This window comes from Toxorhynchites rutilus, chromosome 2 (assembly GCF_029784135.1).
Source record: "Toxorhynchites rutilus septentrionalis strain SRP chromosome 2, ASM2978413v1, whole genome shotgun sequence".
In the NCBI taxonomy this organism is placed as follows: domain Eukaryota; kingdom Metazoa; phylum Arthropoda; class Insecta; order Diptera; family Culicidae; genus Toxorhynchites; species Toxorhynchites rutilus.
In genome coordinates this window covers 73,671,055-73,689,020 of record NC_073745.1, presented here as the reverse complement: position 1 = coordinate 73,689,020, position 17,966 = coordinate 73,671,055, and the positions used below count along the sequence as shown (strand labels likewise).

Here is a 17,966-nt window from a genome sequence, read left to right as displayed (position 1 = left end):
TCCTAACTTATTGATAAAAAATAATATTACACATAAAATTGTTCTGTTAGTGTGTGTGCGCTTCAAAAACTCGAAAAGTTCGGCACTAATGGCGCTCATGTTATGACACAATATGCAGTCCACTTCAAAGATTGTCGTTGCTTCTGCTAACACCTCAGGAAGCTTTTAGATTTCCAGATGAAATAATCACACTTCTCAAATAAAGTTGTGAACGTAAATTAACTTCTTAGTATTGAATATGTATTCTATATGAGGGGCTTAGAATGAAAGGGGTGTAAGTAATTTGATCGATTTCTCTACGTCGACTCTCTCTTTGGGTCATAACTTAGCTGCAAATACATTCCCAGCTGTATTTGACAATGCGGGAGACAGGTCAAAGCCTCATCTATCGGATTCTATAGCAAACTTTCCAATTTAATTGGAAAGTTTTTGCAGTTGAGTTATTAACTAAATAAAAAGTTGATGAAGAGAAAACGATCAAGTCACTCACACCCTTTGCATTCTGAGCCCCTCATATGATAGCACCACATTTTTTGCAAGTGTTTAAAAAATCCCGAAATAAAATTAATAATAAAACCATTGACGTCCATTTATTTTTTCGATTAGCGTTGCTCAATATTGCGCATTTCCGTGTTGACAAAACAGGTAGTCTTTATATCTTCGCAGATAATAGAAAAATAAAGTATTTCAAGTATTTCAAAATAAAATTCATATGAAACATATGCTTTTTTTTTGCTTCTGATTTCCCTGTCATAAAACCTCAATTTGCCACACCAGAACATGGCATGGTACAGCTAGTACAATTAGAAACAAAATAAACTTAAAGGGAATTCAAATTTAATTTATGCGCAATTCAGTTATAGCCTCAATTAAATAATAAATAAGGTTAAAAAGTCCACGTGGACAACAGGGGGAGGGGTATGAAAATGTCCACGCTTGTCCACGTAGGGGGAGGGGGGAGTCTAAATCCGTGCTTTTTCTGTCCACGTGGTATGTGGACAGCCCCTCACTTCTAGGTGGATCAATTCGATTTTTTCATCATTTAACGGTCATTCGGGATGAGTTCAGACCTTGGTTGAATAAAATTGTTCTCCTCGCGATCGATAAACCTCAACGCTTCATATATTACAAACCTGTCAATATTACCCCCACTACATGTCCATTATACTCGCATCGAAAAAAAAGTTGTACTTTTCGGTCTGTTTTAATTTTAGTAAAAAAAACATTGAAAAACACTTTTTTGTAAAATATTTGGCCAATTAGGTAGAAAAACAGTATATTTTTGTTTTTTTTTTTTATTAATTCGTTTATTTTTACAGGCTCAATTACATAAGTTTAAACGAGCCGAATTCTTAACTAAACATATTAATTATATCTATATATCTATGAACAATTTTCCTAAATTCTATTGTTAATAAGGTAGAAACCGATTACTCGCGGTAGACTCGAGTTTAGAAGGGTGACATATTTTTATCAGGAATAGGATGGCATATAATGATATGTTGACAATGTTCACACTCACACTCTCACTCACACTCATCACACTCAACTCTTAAACCTATCTAATAACTACTATGTATTTACATTTCAACTTATTCTATTGTTAGTAAGAAGAGAACCGACTGCTCGTGAAGGAAGAAAAGGAGGGGATAAGGGTATAAGGACAATCTGCTGCTGGCAAGATTAAAGCGGAAGAGTAGTGCATCTAACGAACAGTGATTGGACATGAGTCGGGAGAAGGTACGAATAAAGTCCCGACTCAAGTCCAGACTTTTGAACCATGGTTTGAGGCCAACCTTAGGGATAATCGAGTGAAACCACCGGCCCAATTCATCTTCATTCCACTTGCGTTGTCAGTTAGCAATGGTATTTTTGCGGACTAAAGAATAAAATTCATTGAAGGCGATTTGACGCTGATAAATATCCCCTTCAATTGCACCTACCTTTGCTAATGAGTCAGCCCTCTCATTGCCCGGAATGGAGCAATGAGAAGGGACCCAGACAAAGGTAATGACATAACAGCGTCTGGTTAAAGCACTCAAAATTTCTCGTATTCTCTCAAGGAAGTACGGCGAGTGCTTTTCCGGCCTCACTGAACGGATAGTTTCGACAGAGCTCAGACTATCCGTTACAATGTAATAGTGTTCAACAGGTCGTGAGGCGACGCTGTCCAGCGCCCAGTGTATTGCTGCCAATTCAGCAATATACACTGAGCAAGGATATTGAAGACTGTGGGAGGTGCTAAAAAATTCGTTGAACACTCCAAATCCTGTGGACTCATTCATAGAAGACCAATCAGTAAAATACATATTGTCACAATTGATATCCCCATACTTTGCATCAAAGATCATTGGAACGATCCTCGATCGAAGATAATCTGATATTCCATGGATATCTTGCTTCATGGACAGATCAAAATGCACAGAGGAATTGATGAAGTCAGGAAAACAAACACGGTTGGGAATATATGAAGAAGCCAGAATGAAAATTTACACCGGATGAGGAACCGAAGAGATAGTAAATTGAAGCGATCTTTTAGTGGGAGTACGCCTGCCAAAACCTCGAGGCTCATGATATGCGTTGAGGGCATACATCCCAAAGCAATGCGGAGACAAAGATACTGAATTCGCTCGAGTTTAATGAGGTGTGTTTTGGCAGCTGATTGAAAAGAGAAACTGCCATACTCCATCACTGAGAGAATAGTTGTTCGATACAACATTATAAGATCTTCGGGATGGGCTCCCCACCATGTGCCGGTGATTGTACGGAGAAAGTTTATTCTTTGTTGGCATTTTTTACTCAGATACCTAATATGAGCCCCCTACATTTGGAGTCGAACCAGACCCCAAAATACTTGAATGACATAGCATGAGTGATCGGTTTACCCAAAAGTTGAAGCTTTGGTTTTGCTGGTCTATGCTTCCTAGAAAAGACGACCATCTCTGTTTTCTCCGTGGAGAATTCGATCCCTAGCCCAATGACCCAGGTTGAGAGAAAAAAAAACAGTATATTGAATTGCAAGAAACTGCATCAAAGTTTTTGGAAACATGAGTTTCCAAAGATATTATATATATGATTTTTTATAATTCAAACCATAAAATTAATTAATAATCAATCTCACAAAATTCAGTACTGCTTTAATGCTTCTAAGTGTACACGGTAGACTAGCTAAACTATCGTTCTATGAGCTAAAAGCGTGAGATCTCAATATTGCCATTATTTGATATAATGTTGTTTAAAAGTTTTATTGACAATAAATAAATAGATAATATGTTCTGGAATCCACCAATATATAAACTGCGCTCTAACATAGTTATGATTTCAGATTGATTTATGTGCAATAATAGAATTTAGATATACAAATATTTAAACATGCGGCAATGCAAATATTTTTAGTTATTGATTATTTACTGCTCGTAATTATTGCGGAATTATATCATCCCACTCATTGGAGGTTTGTTCCTATTTACTTCTGTTACTTCTTTTTTTACTTAATCTTAATTTCTCATCTCCTACCTTCATATTTCCTATCACTTACATGACCCATTTTTGTGCAGGGTCTATTAACGATTTTCCAACAGTGAGCGGGGTGGACAATGATTCTAGGATTCACAGCCTATTGTGAACACGATCGACTGTGGAACACTCGATGAAAAGTTTGAATAATGGTACATATTTTGCACCAATGGATCTGATTCACAGCACTTTCGTATAAAATATACGTTTTTGCCTTCTTTTCATGCATTCATAGTAGAAGAATCTCATTATCATATAATTTTTGGTTTAAGTAGTACAAATAATTGAAATATTTCTTTAACAAATCATATTTCTCTTTTACCTTTTGTCATGATGGTATGTACCGTACATATATTAAGTACATTAAGGCAGTATTCTAGTCTAGGAATTTGAGGAAAATTATAATAATTATTCTTCATATTTCTGAAGTTTAGGCTCTCAAAAATATTCCCCAGAAAGGACTGTTCGATCCTATTATTTACCGAGTTATAGCCATTTTAGTGATGCAATATCTAATCTAGCACGGCCTTAACAATTAACTTCAAACACGTTTCTCTCGAAGCTAGTTTTTTCAAACTAGCGTACACGATATTTCAAGTTCTACTGAACCGATTTATGTCGAAATCAAATGAATACTGTCTGTATGCATCTCTCTATCGCATGAACCAATAAAAAAATATATTTTAATAATACTATTTTTGAAAAATCGTAAAATGTTAAAAAAACATTTTGAACAGCACGCTTTTCTTCAAACGACCGCCATTTTGTCGATAAATATGTTTTTGACTTTTCATGCGATAGCGGCATCTTTACCAGGGCCCGAAATCTTCGAAAATGGAAAATGAAGACCGACTCTACTCTCCGTAGCTTCGGCAGTCGCCGCCAACAAAAACTGACTTGACTAGAAAATGAATTGACTAGCGTTGACTAGCGAGAATGACTGGTGAACTAGTCCAGTCAGTGGTTATTTTAACTGACGCGACAACTGAATACAAATCTGCCTCTTCATTAGACTGACTTCAATCCACAGCTCGCGTTAGTATTAGTAAAAAGCGTGCAAAATAGCGCACAAACACAGCACGCTGTTTCATCTAGCTCCCCTGTAGCATATGTCAAACTACGTTGAACTCAAACATCGATGCATGCACACGTACATGGGAGAGAGAAAGAGAGGAACGAATTCGTTTTGAGGGAAGTCACTTCAAAATGCAATGAGGACAATTTGACTGGGAAGAATGAAATGATATAGTCGAGTTGGTAGAGGTAGATAGCGACTAAACGCCCGACTGCCTGTTTAGTCGTTTTGGCGGAGAAACTGCGTGAAGAAACCAAAAGTCATTAATAACTGAATATGGATGTAGTAAGTCAGATAGTCAGCTGACTATCCTCAGTTGACTATGACTATGCAGAGCCCTGATCTTTACTGATCCAAAATTTGTTCGATTTTGTTGTTTCAGATAAGGTACACTGGGGCAAGTGGAACCCCAAAAACCATTATTTCAAAAATAAAGTGTCCTATTTTTCCTGTTTTTGATTATTTTTCAAAACGAATTATACACATCACTACTGTAGCCGATTAGCTATTAATATATGGAACCGAAAAATGAATTCCTCAACTAGATTTTAAGTTTGGCCAAAAATAATCTCCAAGTCCCCAAAGTCCACTTACCCCTTGATACGGGGGTTAGTGGAAACCTGGAATTTTATGTTTACAACAAGTTAAACTCTGTTAAAAAGGTGTTTGGGAATGAATAAAACAAACTGTATTCACTTTCTTTTATTCTTTGATAATACAAAATTAATTAATCAATGCATTTAAGGAAATAAAAAAAAAATGCAATAAATATCGTTATTGCTTCGCAAGTCTTCAAAATCAGGTCAATAGATAAAAATAGCAGGTACATCGCTAACCACAGTTATGATTTCTTCGAAGCTCTCTTACGCTTTGCTTTCTGTGTCGCCTCTTTAACCGATTTGATCGTTTCCAGCTTCACAACGGCATCAGTCGATGTTATAACTTCTGCCCCAGGACAAACTTTTTTTCTCTGCGCTTTGGAAACAGGAATCTGTTTCACATGGTCAAGGAGAATCGCTTCAAAAGAATTATTTTGTGGATTATCATTTTCCATTTGGTCATTCCCTGTTGAGGAAGCAATGCAATTACAAGTTGCTGAAGCTGCATCTCTGGTGTTTGTTACTCTTGGAAGCGCCTTCTTCGATCCTTCGACGATCTCAACAGTGTTGTCATCTAACGTTTGAGCTGCTTGCTGTGATGCGATGAAACGTGCCCATGCTCTCGGTTCGTATTTGTCTTCCGGAATCACCTTATCGGAAAACGGGTATACGCCGGCCTTGCGGAACCCATTTTTAATTATTTGTGAATCAAATGATCTCCAAACTTTGGAGATAATGTTTGAAAAAGCTGATTTAGACAGCTTCGTCCCATAGTGATTCCGTTGCCACTGGATAACGCTCTTGTCATAGTCTTGCTTCAATGGTTTAAACACCGCCAGGTCCATAGGCTGCAAGAGATGACTTGTGTGGGGCGGAAGTTTGAGTATCACAACATTATTCTCGATTGCTTTTTGGATGAGAGCAAGAGAAACATGTGATACATGGCCATCGTAAAGTAGGACCAATTGTCCCTCAGCGGTAGCGCTCAGAAAGGACCGTTCGAAGTAGTTGGCGAAAACATCCGTCTCCATCCAGCCGTTTTTGGTTGCAGCATAAACTATTCCAGGAAATTCATCACATTTACTAGCCATCCAGCTGTTCCATACGTTGGATCCTTTGAAAATAATAAGTGGTGGTAATTTGTCACCAGCCGCATTTCCTCCCATCAATACAGTAAAATTTTCTTTTCCTGAACCGCCCGTGACACGATGAGCAGCTCTTCCAGTTTCTCCCACAGTCTTAACCCGACTCGGATCGAGGCAGAAGCTAGTCTCATCGATGTTATATATCTGCTCTGGAGGAACGTTCGTGGTCACCTGTTTTAGGAGCTTGAAGTATTCGGTCATCACGAAAGGATCAGCTCCTCGTTTCCGTGCGACCTCAACGGCTTGGGGCTTTTTTTGCGATAGATGATGCCGGCGCTTAAAATTCCGGAAAAAATCGTCTCCCGGAACACCGCTTACAAACGGTGTTTGAAGCTTGTTAACTTTTACGTACTCTGCTATTGCCAAAATTGTCTCCTCTTTGGATAGTCCAAAGCCCCACTTATCCATTTTCTTGATACAGTCGGCGATCTGTGTTTCAACCTTCAACGGCAAAGCAGTGGGTCGGCCTCCCGTTATACTTTTAATGCCTCTCAGACCTTTCACTCGCTTGAAGAGTGTTGCATATGGGATTCGGAAGTGCTTTGCTGCCGCTTTTATCTTCATCTTGCCGTTTTTTACATCATCCATCGCATCTGTCAAGTCCTGTCCACTGTATTTAGCAGGAGAACGCTTGCGAATGTATTTGCGAACCATTCTTCCGGTGGCTGTAAAGATTAAAAACATTCAATAAGCAATGTTTACTTTCACGTATTCCACTTAACCCAATTACAAAAACATGTGGGGCAAGTGGAAACAGGCCGATTTTTATAGTAAAAAGACAATCTTTCACATTTTGTATCGGTAAACACAAAAATAAGCATTTTTCAATTACCTAGTAGTGAAATGTAACCAGTTTTCCGAACTGCCGATCGTCGAAAATGTAATTTTACTGACAGCGTAATCGACTCTGATCGCAGCTGCAGAAATGCGATTGTAAACAAAGCAATATTTGGTTGCGTCTGGTGGTTCACAACGACTAAAAAGTACGTTTAGTAGATGTTTATTGATTGTTTGGCAGATGTTGTGTGGAAACAAAGCAAAATATTTTTTGTTATTTGTTTACTTTATATTTGATCCACTTACCCCCAAATTCCACTTGCCCCAGTGTACCTTAATCAAAAGGGCTGGAATCGCGTATGCCATGGCACAACTTTTTTTTTAAATCCCTCACTTCAACAGCTTGTAACTGTTCTTGTTATGAATAAATTTTCCCCGGTAATTTTTTGTTTTATTGTTAAAAGATAGATAAACAAATAATGCTATGATGGATGGTGAAAATATTCCTTGTTATATTTTTTCGAAGCTCGAAAGAACGTCCGAAATTAGTGCCTCTACACTAGAATACCCTGATTGAAAAAAACATGTTTGTTTATTAAAACCTGTCTGTCAGCAGCTGGCCTAGATTCAAGGAGGAACGCTACTCTAGAAGATCGGAAAATAACGGATTTTCGTGATATTTCAAAATATATTTTTATTTTTTGAATCCCAATTGTGACATGTCACCTGTTGGGTTTTCGTTGTTGGTTTGAGATTCACTCCACCCACGGCATTTATTAAAATTATTGTTAAAAAAAAGAGAAAACACTACAGCAAAATTTAAACACAGCTAGATAGGGTCCTTCGCATAAAATTAAAAAAAAATATCTTTGTTATTCCAATAAATAAAAACCCAATAAAAATAAAATGACAGATTAAAAAAATATATAGATATCTAGGGTTAAAAGGACGGCACATAGTCATACACAACACGAATAAAGGTTTGTAAACAGCACAATCAACATTACACGACACATTAAAAACATCGCACAGGTTGGCACGACTGAAGGCGGTAAAAGGAACCCGAACGAGTAGATTTTGGCGGGTCGAGAGAGTTCCGGTGGGATCGATTCGGGACTTACGAGAGCGACCGCACAAAGACCAGACGCATTCTAGAGAAATCGAAATCCAATAGTTATTTTATGGAACAAAATTCCCCACGATCAAGTCCCTTCACAAATTGGGAGTCGCAAGCCGTCCAACTAATCAACACCAAGTTATGTGGCGGTTTCGTGCTGAGTTTCATCGAAATCATCAGATGTTTGTTCCTGGTGAGACGTGGTGGATCATCGATCGAGCCGAGAACCAGAGCTGAGATCCCGAGGAAGAGAACGCCTGAAGACAACGCAGTGACGAACCGGATCCAAATCTCCGCCGGAGAGACGAGCCAAGGCGAGCAACCAAGGAAGGATCAACGGCGGACCCTGACACTAACACACGACACTTGTGAGTACCTTGTGAAGAGTGAGGAGCTAGGGAAATAGGGCAGGAGAGAATTTTTAATAAAAAGTCCGTCTTATTAGGAAACCTGGTGGAACGTGGTGTTTTCCCTTTTCATAACCTGACAAGACCAGAGACGACCCTGGGAGATTAATAGAGAGTCCATGCGGACAGCTAGGGCCAAACAGGCCAAAGTTTCACAATATATTTATCATTATGCCGTTGGCATTTAGGCGCATGGATGTTTTATCCGAAACAGTCCCTTGTTCGTGATACTTTTTATCAGAATCTAGTGAACCGATCTGGCTGCTTTCTTTAGCATGTAAAAATTTATCATCTAAATTGTTTTTTTTTTTGAAAATTAGAAAAAAAATTTTGAATAAAAATCATCTGTTTGTTCGACAAAAATCACTTTTTTAAAATCATTTTTTAAAAATTGGGAAAAAATAGGATAAAAAAAACTGGTACGTAAGAATTTAAATTCTAAATTTGCAACATTATCACCATTATCTTTTTTCGAAAACGTGTAAAATCAGCGATGCTCACGTGCGATTCAACCATACGCAATTACTCTCCACCTAACGGTATGAAAATCAACGCGAGACTTGCTGTTTGATGTTCACTCCTGCTTTTCTTCTGTTCATTAGAGCAAGCTGTGTTCTATGATTCTTTCGTGAAATATCTGAGAATGCATTTCGAAGCGATTGAAATTTAGTACAGGGTTTTCCATTTCGGGCTTCCGAAAGTATACAGCCCTGCGCTGATAACCGTTTGACATAGCTGTCAACCAAAACGTCATATCGTTAGTTGAATGTCTGCCATTTTACAATATGGATCGTTTTAGCATCGCACAACGTGTTAATTTTGTTAATTTATACTATAAAAATGATGAAAAACCGGCAAATGTTTTTCGAGCATTACGAACGGACGGCCTACAGAGCACACAATCGCTGATGTAGTGCGTAAATTCGAACAAACTGGATCCGTAGCGGATATTGTGAAACCTGTGCATCATCGTAATGTGCGTTCGGCCGAAAATATTGCTGCTGTTGCTTCCAGTGTGGAGGATGACCCGAATGTTTCGATTCCACGGCGTGCTCAGCAATTGGGCTTGTCAAACACATCATTGTGGCGAGTTTTGCGTTTGGACTTGCACCTACATCCATATAAAGTCCAACTGGTACAAAAATTAGAGCGTGGTAACCATGGAATGCGTCGGGCATACGTCGATTGGGTAAACGAACAACAGCAGCAAAATGCTGAATTTTCGCATCAAATTTTCTTCAGCGATGAGGCACATTTCGAGCTCGGTGGCTATGTGAACACCCAAAATTTCTGAACATGGGGCTCAAAAAATCCACACGTGATTGTTGAGAGGCCATAGCATCCGCCAAAAGTCACTGTTTGGTGCGCATTATGGTCTGGTGGAGTCATCGGGCCGTATTTCTTTGAAAATGAGGACGGCGAGACGGTAACTGTGAATGGTGAGCGCTATGGCCGCATGTTAACCGATGTTTTTTGCCACAAATTGAAGATATGGATACGGATGACATGTGGTTTCAGCAGAACGGCGCTACGTGCCACACAACACGGCCGAACATGGCCATATTGCGAACGAAATTTGAGGGACGCATAATTTCGCGTTTTGGTGATGCCAATTGGCCGTCCAGATCATGCGATTTGAACCCGCAAGACTTTTTTTTGTGGGGTTATGCGAAAGACCGTGTCTATGCCAACTCTCCGCAAACTCTTGAATATTTGAAAGACAACATTCGTGAAGTTATGACCGAGATACCGCCCCATATGTGCCGAAAAGTCATCGAAAATTACCTGTTCCGGATCAAGGTGTGCGAGGAAGCCCTAGGTGGACATTTGAATGATGTTGTATTTCACACATAATGGCATAAACCAAACTTTAATTTGAAATAAAAGTTTCATCGAAATTCGAATTCTAAGTGTGTTTTATTTCAATTTACTTTTGGAATTTAAAGTTGGAAAACCTTGTATTTTATTATTATATAGAGTTATGGCACTTCTCAGCATTGAGCTGGAATATTCACCTACCCCCGGGCTTCTTAAATGCCAAAGGGGGATTAGGCTCTGTGGTATCTTTTTTTCTCTTTATAATAGTGTCTGCACAATCATCGTGTTCTAATTATGGTGATTCAGGAACCGTCGCACTATGTTACACGTTCCAAGAATCACCGCTTTCTGCATAACCGCAAGCTGCTCTGTTACTTGCAGCTCCTCCAATGACTGCGTGAGAGAGTGTGGAACTAAACCAGTAGCAGAGATCACTACTGGTATAATACGGATGCCTTTCAAATGCCACATTTGTTTTAGTTCTTCTGCCAAGTCGTGATACTTGGTTATCTTGGCAGCAAACGTAGATTGTAGATTGTGGTCTAACGGTACTGCAATGTCTATTATCAGCACTTCTTTCTTATTTTTATCGTAGACCACAATATCAGGGCGATTAGCTGGTATTCGGACATCCGTAATAATCTCGCGATCCCAGTACAACTTGTAGCAGCTATTTTCCAAAACCGGATCCGGAATATACTTGTAGTAGGGTACCAACTGATCTACCAAGTTGCGTTTTGATGCTAGCTGTTGATGAACAATCTTGGCAACCGAGTTGTGACGATTGAGATAAGCTGATTCGGCTAGCGCTCCACAGCCGGCTATGACGTGTTCTATCGTCTCTCCTACTTTATTGCACTTTCTGCAACAGTCAACAACGTTTTCGTGCAAGATGTACTTCCGGTAGTTTTTGGTCGCTATTATCCGGTCCTGGATGGCTACCATAAACCCTTCTGTTTCAGAAAAGAGTTCACCTCGCACCAGCCACGTGTTCGATAATACTTTGTCGATATGCGCTTGCTCTAAACGATGGGGGTGTGTCCCATGAAGTTCCTTTTGCTTCCATGATGTTGTTTTTTCTTCTCTGCAAATTGCAGCTAAGTTCGTACTGCTCCTGCGCCAGATGCAGGGCACTGAATCCACGGTCCGCTTCACAGACAGCGCGATAGATATCGTGACGGGTCTGACTTTCCACGAAGTAACTCCGCAACTGCTGGATCTGGGAACTGCAAAGCGCTCTAATGTCAGTGACACCTCTTCCTCCTTCAACACGTGGCAAGGTGAATCTTTCTATGGACGACTTTGGATGGTGCATACGGTGCTTTGTGAACGTCACTCTCATTGCTCTTTCTATTGTTTCTAAATCGGTTTTCGTCCACTTCAGCACCCCGAAACTGTACGTGAGTAAAGGAACGGCAAACGTATTGACGGCTTTGATTTTTTTGCCGCCGCAGAGGTTTGTTTTCAAAACCTGGTTGATTCTGATCAAGAATTGTTCCTGGAGTTCCTTCTTGATTTTTATGTGACAAATCCCTTTCAATTGCAGAAATCCCAGGTACTTATAGGATTCGCCTTCCACCAAATCTTGAATCACTTCACTCTCGTTAATGCGGAATCCTTCAGTCTCCACCAATCGTCCACGGTGGAGCTGTACTGCCTTACACTTTTCGATTCCGAGTTCCATCCGCACATCGGAACTAAAGTCGCTAACACACTGTAGAAGACTATGTAGCGCTTCTGTTGATTCCGCAAACAGTTTCAAGTCGTCCATATAGAAGGTATGGTTTATTGTCGTTGTTCTGTTGATATGGTAGCCATGGCTGCTTCGGTTGAGTGCTCTGCTCAAGGGGTTCATCGCAAGGCAAAACCACAAAGGACTGAATGTGTCACCTTGGAATATTCCCCTGCGAATATTGAGAGTTCTGGATCTCAACATAGTTGTTCCGTCGGTGATACTAAGCGAGGTGCTCCAGTTTACCATTGCGTGTTCCATAAACCTGATGACGCCATCATGTATCTTGTACATTTTTAGTACCTTTATCAGGTACGTATGCGGTACTGAGTCGTATGCTTTTTTATAGTCAATGTACGCCATACTCAGGTTCCTTCTGTTTCGGCTTGCTTGTCCGACGATGACTGCATCGATAACGACTTGATCTTTGCAGCCCCGCGTGTTCTGTTTACAGCCTTTCTGTTCTTCTGTTAATATTTCGTTAACTTCGCAATGGTTTTGTATCTTTTTATTAATCACCGACGTAAGTAGCTTGTACAGGCTCGTTAGACATGTTATTGGCCTGTACTTCGCCGCATTCGCTGTGTCTTGATCCTTTGGCATCAGATGAGTAATTCCCCTGGTCACGAACTCCGGTGTTGTTTGGGGATTTTCTAATACCTTATTGAAGCACTCTGCCATTCGCCCATGAGTTGAAGAAAACTTTTTGTACCAGAAATTGTGCACGAAATCTGGTCCTGGCGCAGCCCAATTCCTGGAATATCGAATGGCTTCGTTGATATCATGGGCGGTTACCATAACGGCAGGCATTGCTTCAAGTCCGTTTCCATATTCCTCTTCTTCTGCCAGCCACATCCTGTTACTTCGGTGTTGAATAGGGTTCTCCCATAAGCCTGACCAAAACTGGGTAACTTCGTCAATCTCAGGAAGACCACCATCGTAATTATTGCGTTTCTTTTTGATGCGGCTGTAGAACTCCCTTTCGTTCATACTGAACATACGATTATCCGCATGCCTTTTCGTACATTCCGTATAACGTCTTAACCTTTTTGATAGAGCACTCAACCGTTGTACATGGGTGTCGAGGATCTCAATTATGCGGTTTTCATTAAGATCAGAGAGCTCTGCCGGCTTCACAATTTCAGCAACTCCACGAATCAGCTTTCGCGATCGACTTCCCCTCTTGTACTGCGTTAGTCGACCGATTTTTACTCGGAGCGTTTGGATACGACCTTCCAGGCGTCTCATCCAAGCAGGTTTCGGTTTTTTGGAGAGTACGCGGTTCTGTCTATCGTCTTGGTGAAAGGTGCGCATTCCTAACGTCCGTACAACAGCTACAGTTCCACAATAAACGATAAATTGCAGCTCCTCTAGATTCTCTACCACTTCCAGGTACACAGGTAGTACTTCCTGGTCGAGTACTTGGACGGCACTCGTTAGTCGGTGGGAATACTGCAACTTCGGAATCTTGTGTCGGGTTAAGGGGTCCGTTCCGTAAAACTGGGTCACTGCTGCATCCATGTGGAAAGCCAATTCGTTCTTTAATTGACCTCGTTGTTGATCCTCTGCCGGCTCTTGTCCTCTAGGCTCATCCACTGGATCCGGTGGTGGTGCAATAGATTCGCGCCTTTCACTAGCGAACGATGCACTCAGCCTAGCAGAGCTCCTTCTCGACATATCGCTCGATCTTCCACTCTCTCTACGCAGTTCTCGTTGCACTTCCAACTTGATGGCCTCTATTTCAGCCGGGGACAGCATGTTGTGTGACAAAATCGCTCGTCTCCGTGTGTAGAGCTTATTCCGATCTAGTTGGCCGGCAAATCGTGGGAACTGCTCGTTGAACATTTCCAGCATTCTTGGTCTGCCGGACATGTCCGTCTCCAATCTTGTGCAGACATAGTAGCAACGAATCACGAATTCATTCATCTCTCTCGTCCACATGATTCGTTGCCGTTGGCGGCCTGTCAATGTGAGCGACTGACGTCGTCCAATCGCAGCATCATTTGCAGGTGCAGCATTGCCATTGTGATTTCTTGTGCTGCGGGTTCTGTTTAGCGTTCGGTTTACGGGCTGAGCCCGATGACTAGGGGTCCGCTCTTGCACCAATTCCTCTAGCCGCTGGCCGCTCGCATGTACGCCCGTTCCAGGACCAGCTCCAGTCCGGGGGCCCTCCTCAGGCGATCGCATTACTATAATTCTCCGATTTCTCAATTGCATTATTGGTAGTTTTCCTTTTCCCGGGAAAACACGGGTTGGCACAGGTTGCTTCTTAGAGTCCTCAACCTGCCTGAAGGACGGTATCTCAGCCGTTCCTAACCTGGAATACAGACGCTGTTGTGGGCCGCTCCTAACATGGAGGACAGACGCTACACTAGTCCCCCTTCCCTGTTTGCATACGACCTAAGGTCCCACCGGGGTTGGTTACCCGATCTTTCCAAGGGTTGCTCGCATCTCAGCTAGTACCTCGTGAAGGTAGGGATCGGAGTTCCTGGGCAGAGGCTGAAGGTCGCAATGGGAACTACGAGACACGTGCACCAGGCTTAACTAACCTAACTAAGCTCTGAATTGAATGTATTTCAAATGCGTTTTTGAAATTTTATTTTAGTATTTTACGGTATGTCATCATCAGTGAAACATAACAAAACAATGATTAATCTCGTTATTTAAATTATTTATTAACCTAAGTTCAGCTTTTTCTGAGTAAAAATGTACAACTTACAGAAGCAAGTGGAAAGTAGAAAAGCTGCACATACACTAAAAACACTGCCACAGTACAAGTGTTCGGACACACTCGTTACGAACCGTTCGATCACTCTTGCCCGAGTTCCGCTTCAAACGGAATCCTAATGATCTGCCGAGTCCTAAACTCAAAAAAAAAATTACCAATAACCTCACAGATCCTTTTTCTGTTCGACCGTCGCGAGCCGTTGCTGAAGTCGACTGTCATCTTCCAGCAGCACTTCCTTTGGACTGCAGCCCACCCGGTTGTTGTTGACCTCGGCGGTGGAAGCCTTCTGCTGGGACTTCTGCGTGTAGCTCTTCACGTAGAACGAGCTGAACATGTAGATGAAGATGCCCGCGTTCAGTGTCAACAGGGCGGCAATGGATTTCGGGTACGCGCAGCTCGGCTGGAACTGCACTTGCGCTGTGTGATAGAACACGATTATGAACTGGATCTGTGAAGTAGGGGAATGGGATGTTTTCCGTGATTATGAAGTAGTCATGAACACACGAGGGCTTACAATCTGCATCACTGTGAGGTATCGCTTCCACCAGAGGTATTTCTGCACTTTGGGTCCCATCGCTGCCAACATGTAGTAGGCATACATGCACACGTGGATGAACGAGTTGATCAGTCCTAGCAGACTGCCATGGCCTCCTACGGATGGAAAAGAAAGGAAGTTGATTGATAAGTAGTCCGTTGTTCATTCCAAGAATTATATAGGCGAAGTAAATGATTTTGCTTTGTCCAGTCGAAAATATTGCCCACTTTTTTGAATGCTCTAATTCAGCGCTCCTGTGTCAAATAAGGTATTCGAATGTTTCAAGACATATAAATAAAATTGTCTTTTTCATGATTTACAGTAGTTTTATGGTATATTTTTTACGGAATCACATGTTTTAAAGAATTATAAAATACACCTTCTATTTATGTCAATGCGCCCCTCATTCGAGCCAACTTTTAATCGATCACCAGATGATTATTTCGCACGTATTCATACCTTTTCTGGATTATAACACTCACAAATATTGTAAACATCATGCTTGTACACCATTTGTATCAGATTTACATAGCTAAACCATTAAATTAACGCATTTTGATGAACTCAGTTCTGATCATGAGTTGTCCAATTCAATAATGTTGTTTTGTCCACATGATTTCTATGGCAACCGCTCGGCGCGCTGCAGTTTGTTTATTGTGTCCTTCGCGCATAGCAGAAATAAAGTTTCTCTGTGTTGAACGTGTTGAGGTGAACACTTTTAGATTGCCCAAGAAAAGAAAATATTCTGAAGAAAGCCTAAATTATGAATGAATCAATATGATGACTGTAAACTCAAGCAATGATAAATGCAACATCTACTTGACAATTCGAATGTTTTCATTCAAAAATGGTGATTTCTAAAGCCGGACAAACCATGATCATTTTTTGGACAAACCATGATCAGAGGTGGTCAAACCATGATCATAATTCCTTCTTAAGGAAAATCGTTTAAAAACATAAAAATTTAAATAATTTCAACACCTTATGGTAGTATTAGTAACTAGCGACTTGGGGCTTTTCAACAAACCCAAACTCGTATCGATTATGTGTGATTTTCATGAAGAAGAATCGATTTGCATTCACTAGTAGCGTAAAAACACCCCAAATCGGACAAACCAAGATCATTTACCCTACCTGAAGACACAAGATGAATGCTCTGTAGTTTTTTTTTGTAAGGTTGCGTATGACATCCGACACTCTGATAAGCAGTTTTCGAAACCGAAAATCGAAAAAGGTCCAATTGCTATCGCCAACTGCAATAAAATTACTGCAAATTAACTCAAAGTTGAGCTTTGATAGTGAGATAGAATCAGAAATTGATTTATAAATTAATATAATGCAAATTAACATCAATAGAAGATAAAATATGAAGAAAACAGAGTAAAATTGAGTAAATTGCGCTGTAAAAATTGGTATAAAAAATGATGTTCCCGAGAGCTCCCGAGTTCGAAAGGTAGTTTGCCGTATACTCCAAACCCTGCCGAACGAAATGATGTTGAGTATTGATGCACAAACGTGCACATTTTTGAATAATTTAATGAATAAACTTTGCTTTGTAACCACTGTACATCGCAATGGTTTCATTTAACACTAATAGTTTCTTCAGCAAAGTTATGTATCTTCATGTTATCTTAAACTTTGTTGAACATATTGGGTTGATATAATGTAATTTAGGTATTACTTAAGTTAAAAAACTAGTTTTGAGATAGTTTCCCCAGAAAAACAATTATATCTCTGAAGGACTGATAGATCAATATTTTGTATCTTCGGCAAAGTTTAATGAAATTTATAGTTCTACTATGTTGCTATGTTGCTCAACTATCTCGTAAGTACAAAAAGTTAGTTATTTATTTTATTTTTACTGTAACTTAGTAAGAGTTTAACTAAAACCGTTAAATTATCCGAATCAACATTCGGGACATATGCATACATGATACATGACAGAGAGACACCGTGAATAGAATATCAGGTATATTACATCGCCTGTGTGATCCGCACACTCTTCAATACAAAGAAACTAATTTTAAAAACACTGTACAACTGTCATGTTGAAATTATTTTTCACTTTTTTTACACTATTTACGTTGAGAGAGAGAAACGAATTCAGTCTGGGCGGAGTCTCATCAATTTGCTGCGAAATCCATTTGACGGCGAAGAATGATCGTGAAGTCATGTTGACGGAGAAACTGCTGGAAGAAACAAAAACTTTTTTCAACGCGAATATTCAATATTCTCAGTTGAACATGACTTTGCCGAACCCTGATCTGGAATGCTCCAATTGAGTATCGTGCCGATCAAAGTCAGCGCAAGTCAGTACTAAAAAGTGCAGGTTGTCGACGCCTTGAAGCTAGTCATTCACGGCAGGAATATGAAAAGCAATCGAGAGAGTACATTTGTGTTGCCTGTGATTCCTTGATAGCACTTACTACTTCGTGGAAAAGAACAAAAGTTGGGAATTCGAATCGAATCGTTTAATTTTTATAGAGAAACTAGCTGACCGGGCAAACGTTTTTCCGC

General features: G+C 40.4%; 2 protein-coding genes across 8 annotated transcripts in view; one reads left to right on the top strand and one right to left on the bottom strand.

Annotated features, from left to right (window-relative positions):
- The window catches only part of LOC129771594 (D-beta-hydroxybutyrate dehydrogenase, mitochondrial), a 285,257-nt gene that overhangs the window by 18,279 nt on the left and 249,012 nt on the right, over positions 1-17,966 (top strand). The window lies entirely within an intron of this gene.
- Positions 14,837-17,966, bottom strand: part of LOC129771596 (elongation of very long chain fatty acids protein 7) — a 151,909-nt gene continuing 148,779 nt past the window's right edge. For all 5 annotated transcript variants that reach the window (XM_055775394.1, XM_055775393.1, XM_055775396.1 and 2 more), the window contains 2 exons: positions 15,429-15,565; positions 14,837-15,362 (listed from right to left, as the gene is read on the bottom strand). In XM_055775394.1, the coding sequence (XP_055631369.1) occupies positions 15,078-15,362; positions 15,429-15,565 (422 nt within the window). In that variant the 3' untranslated portion in view covers positions 14,837-15,077. The remainder of the gene's footprint in view (positions 15,363-15,428; positions 15,566-17,966) is intronic.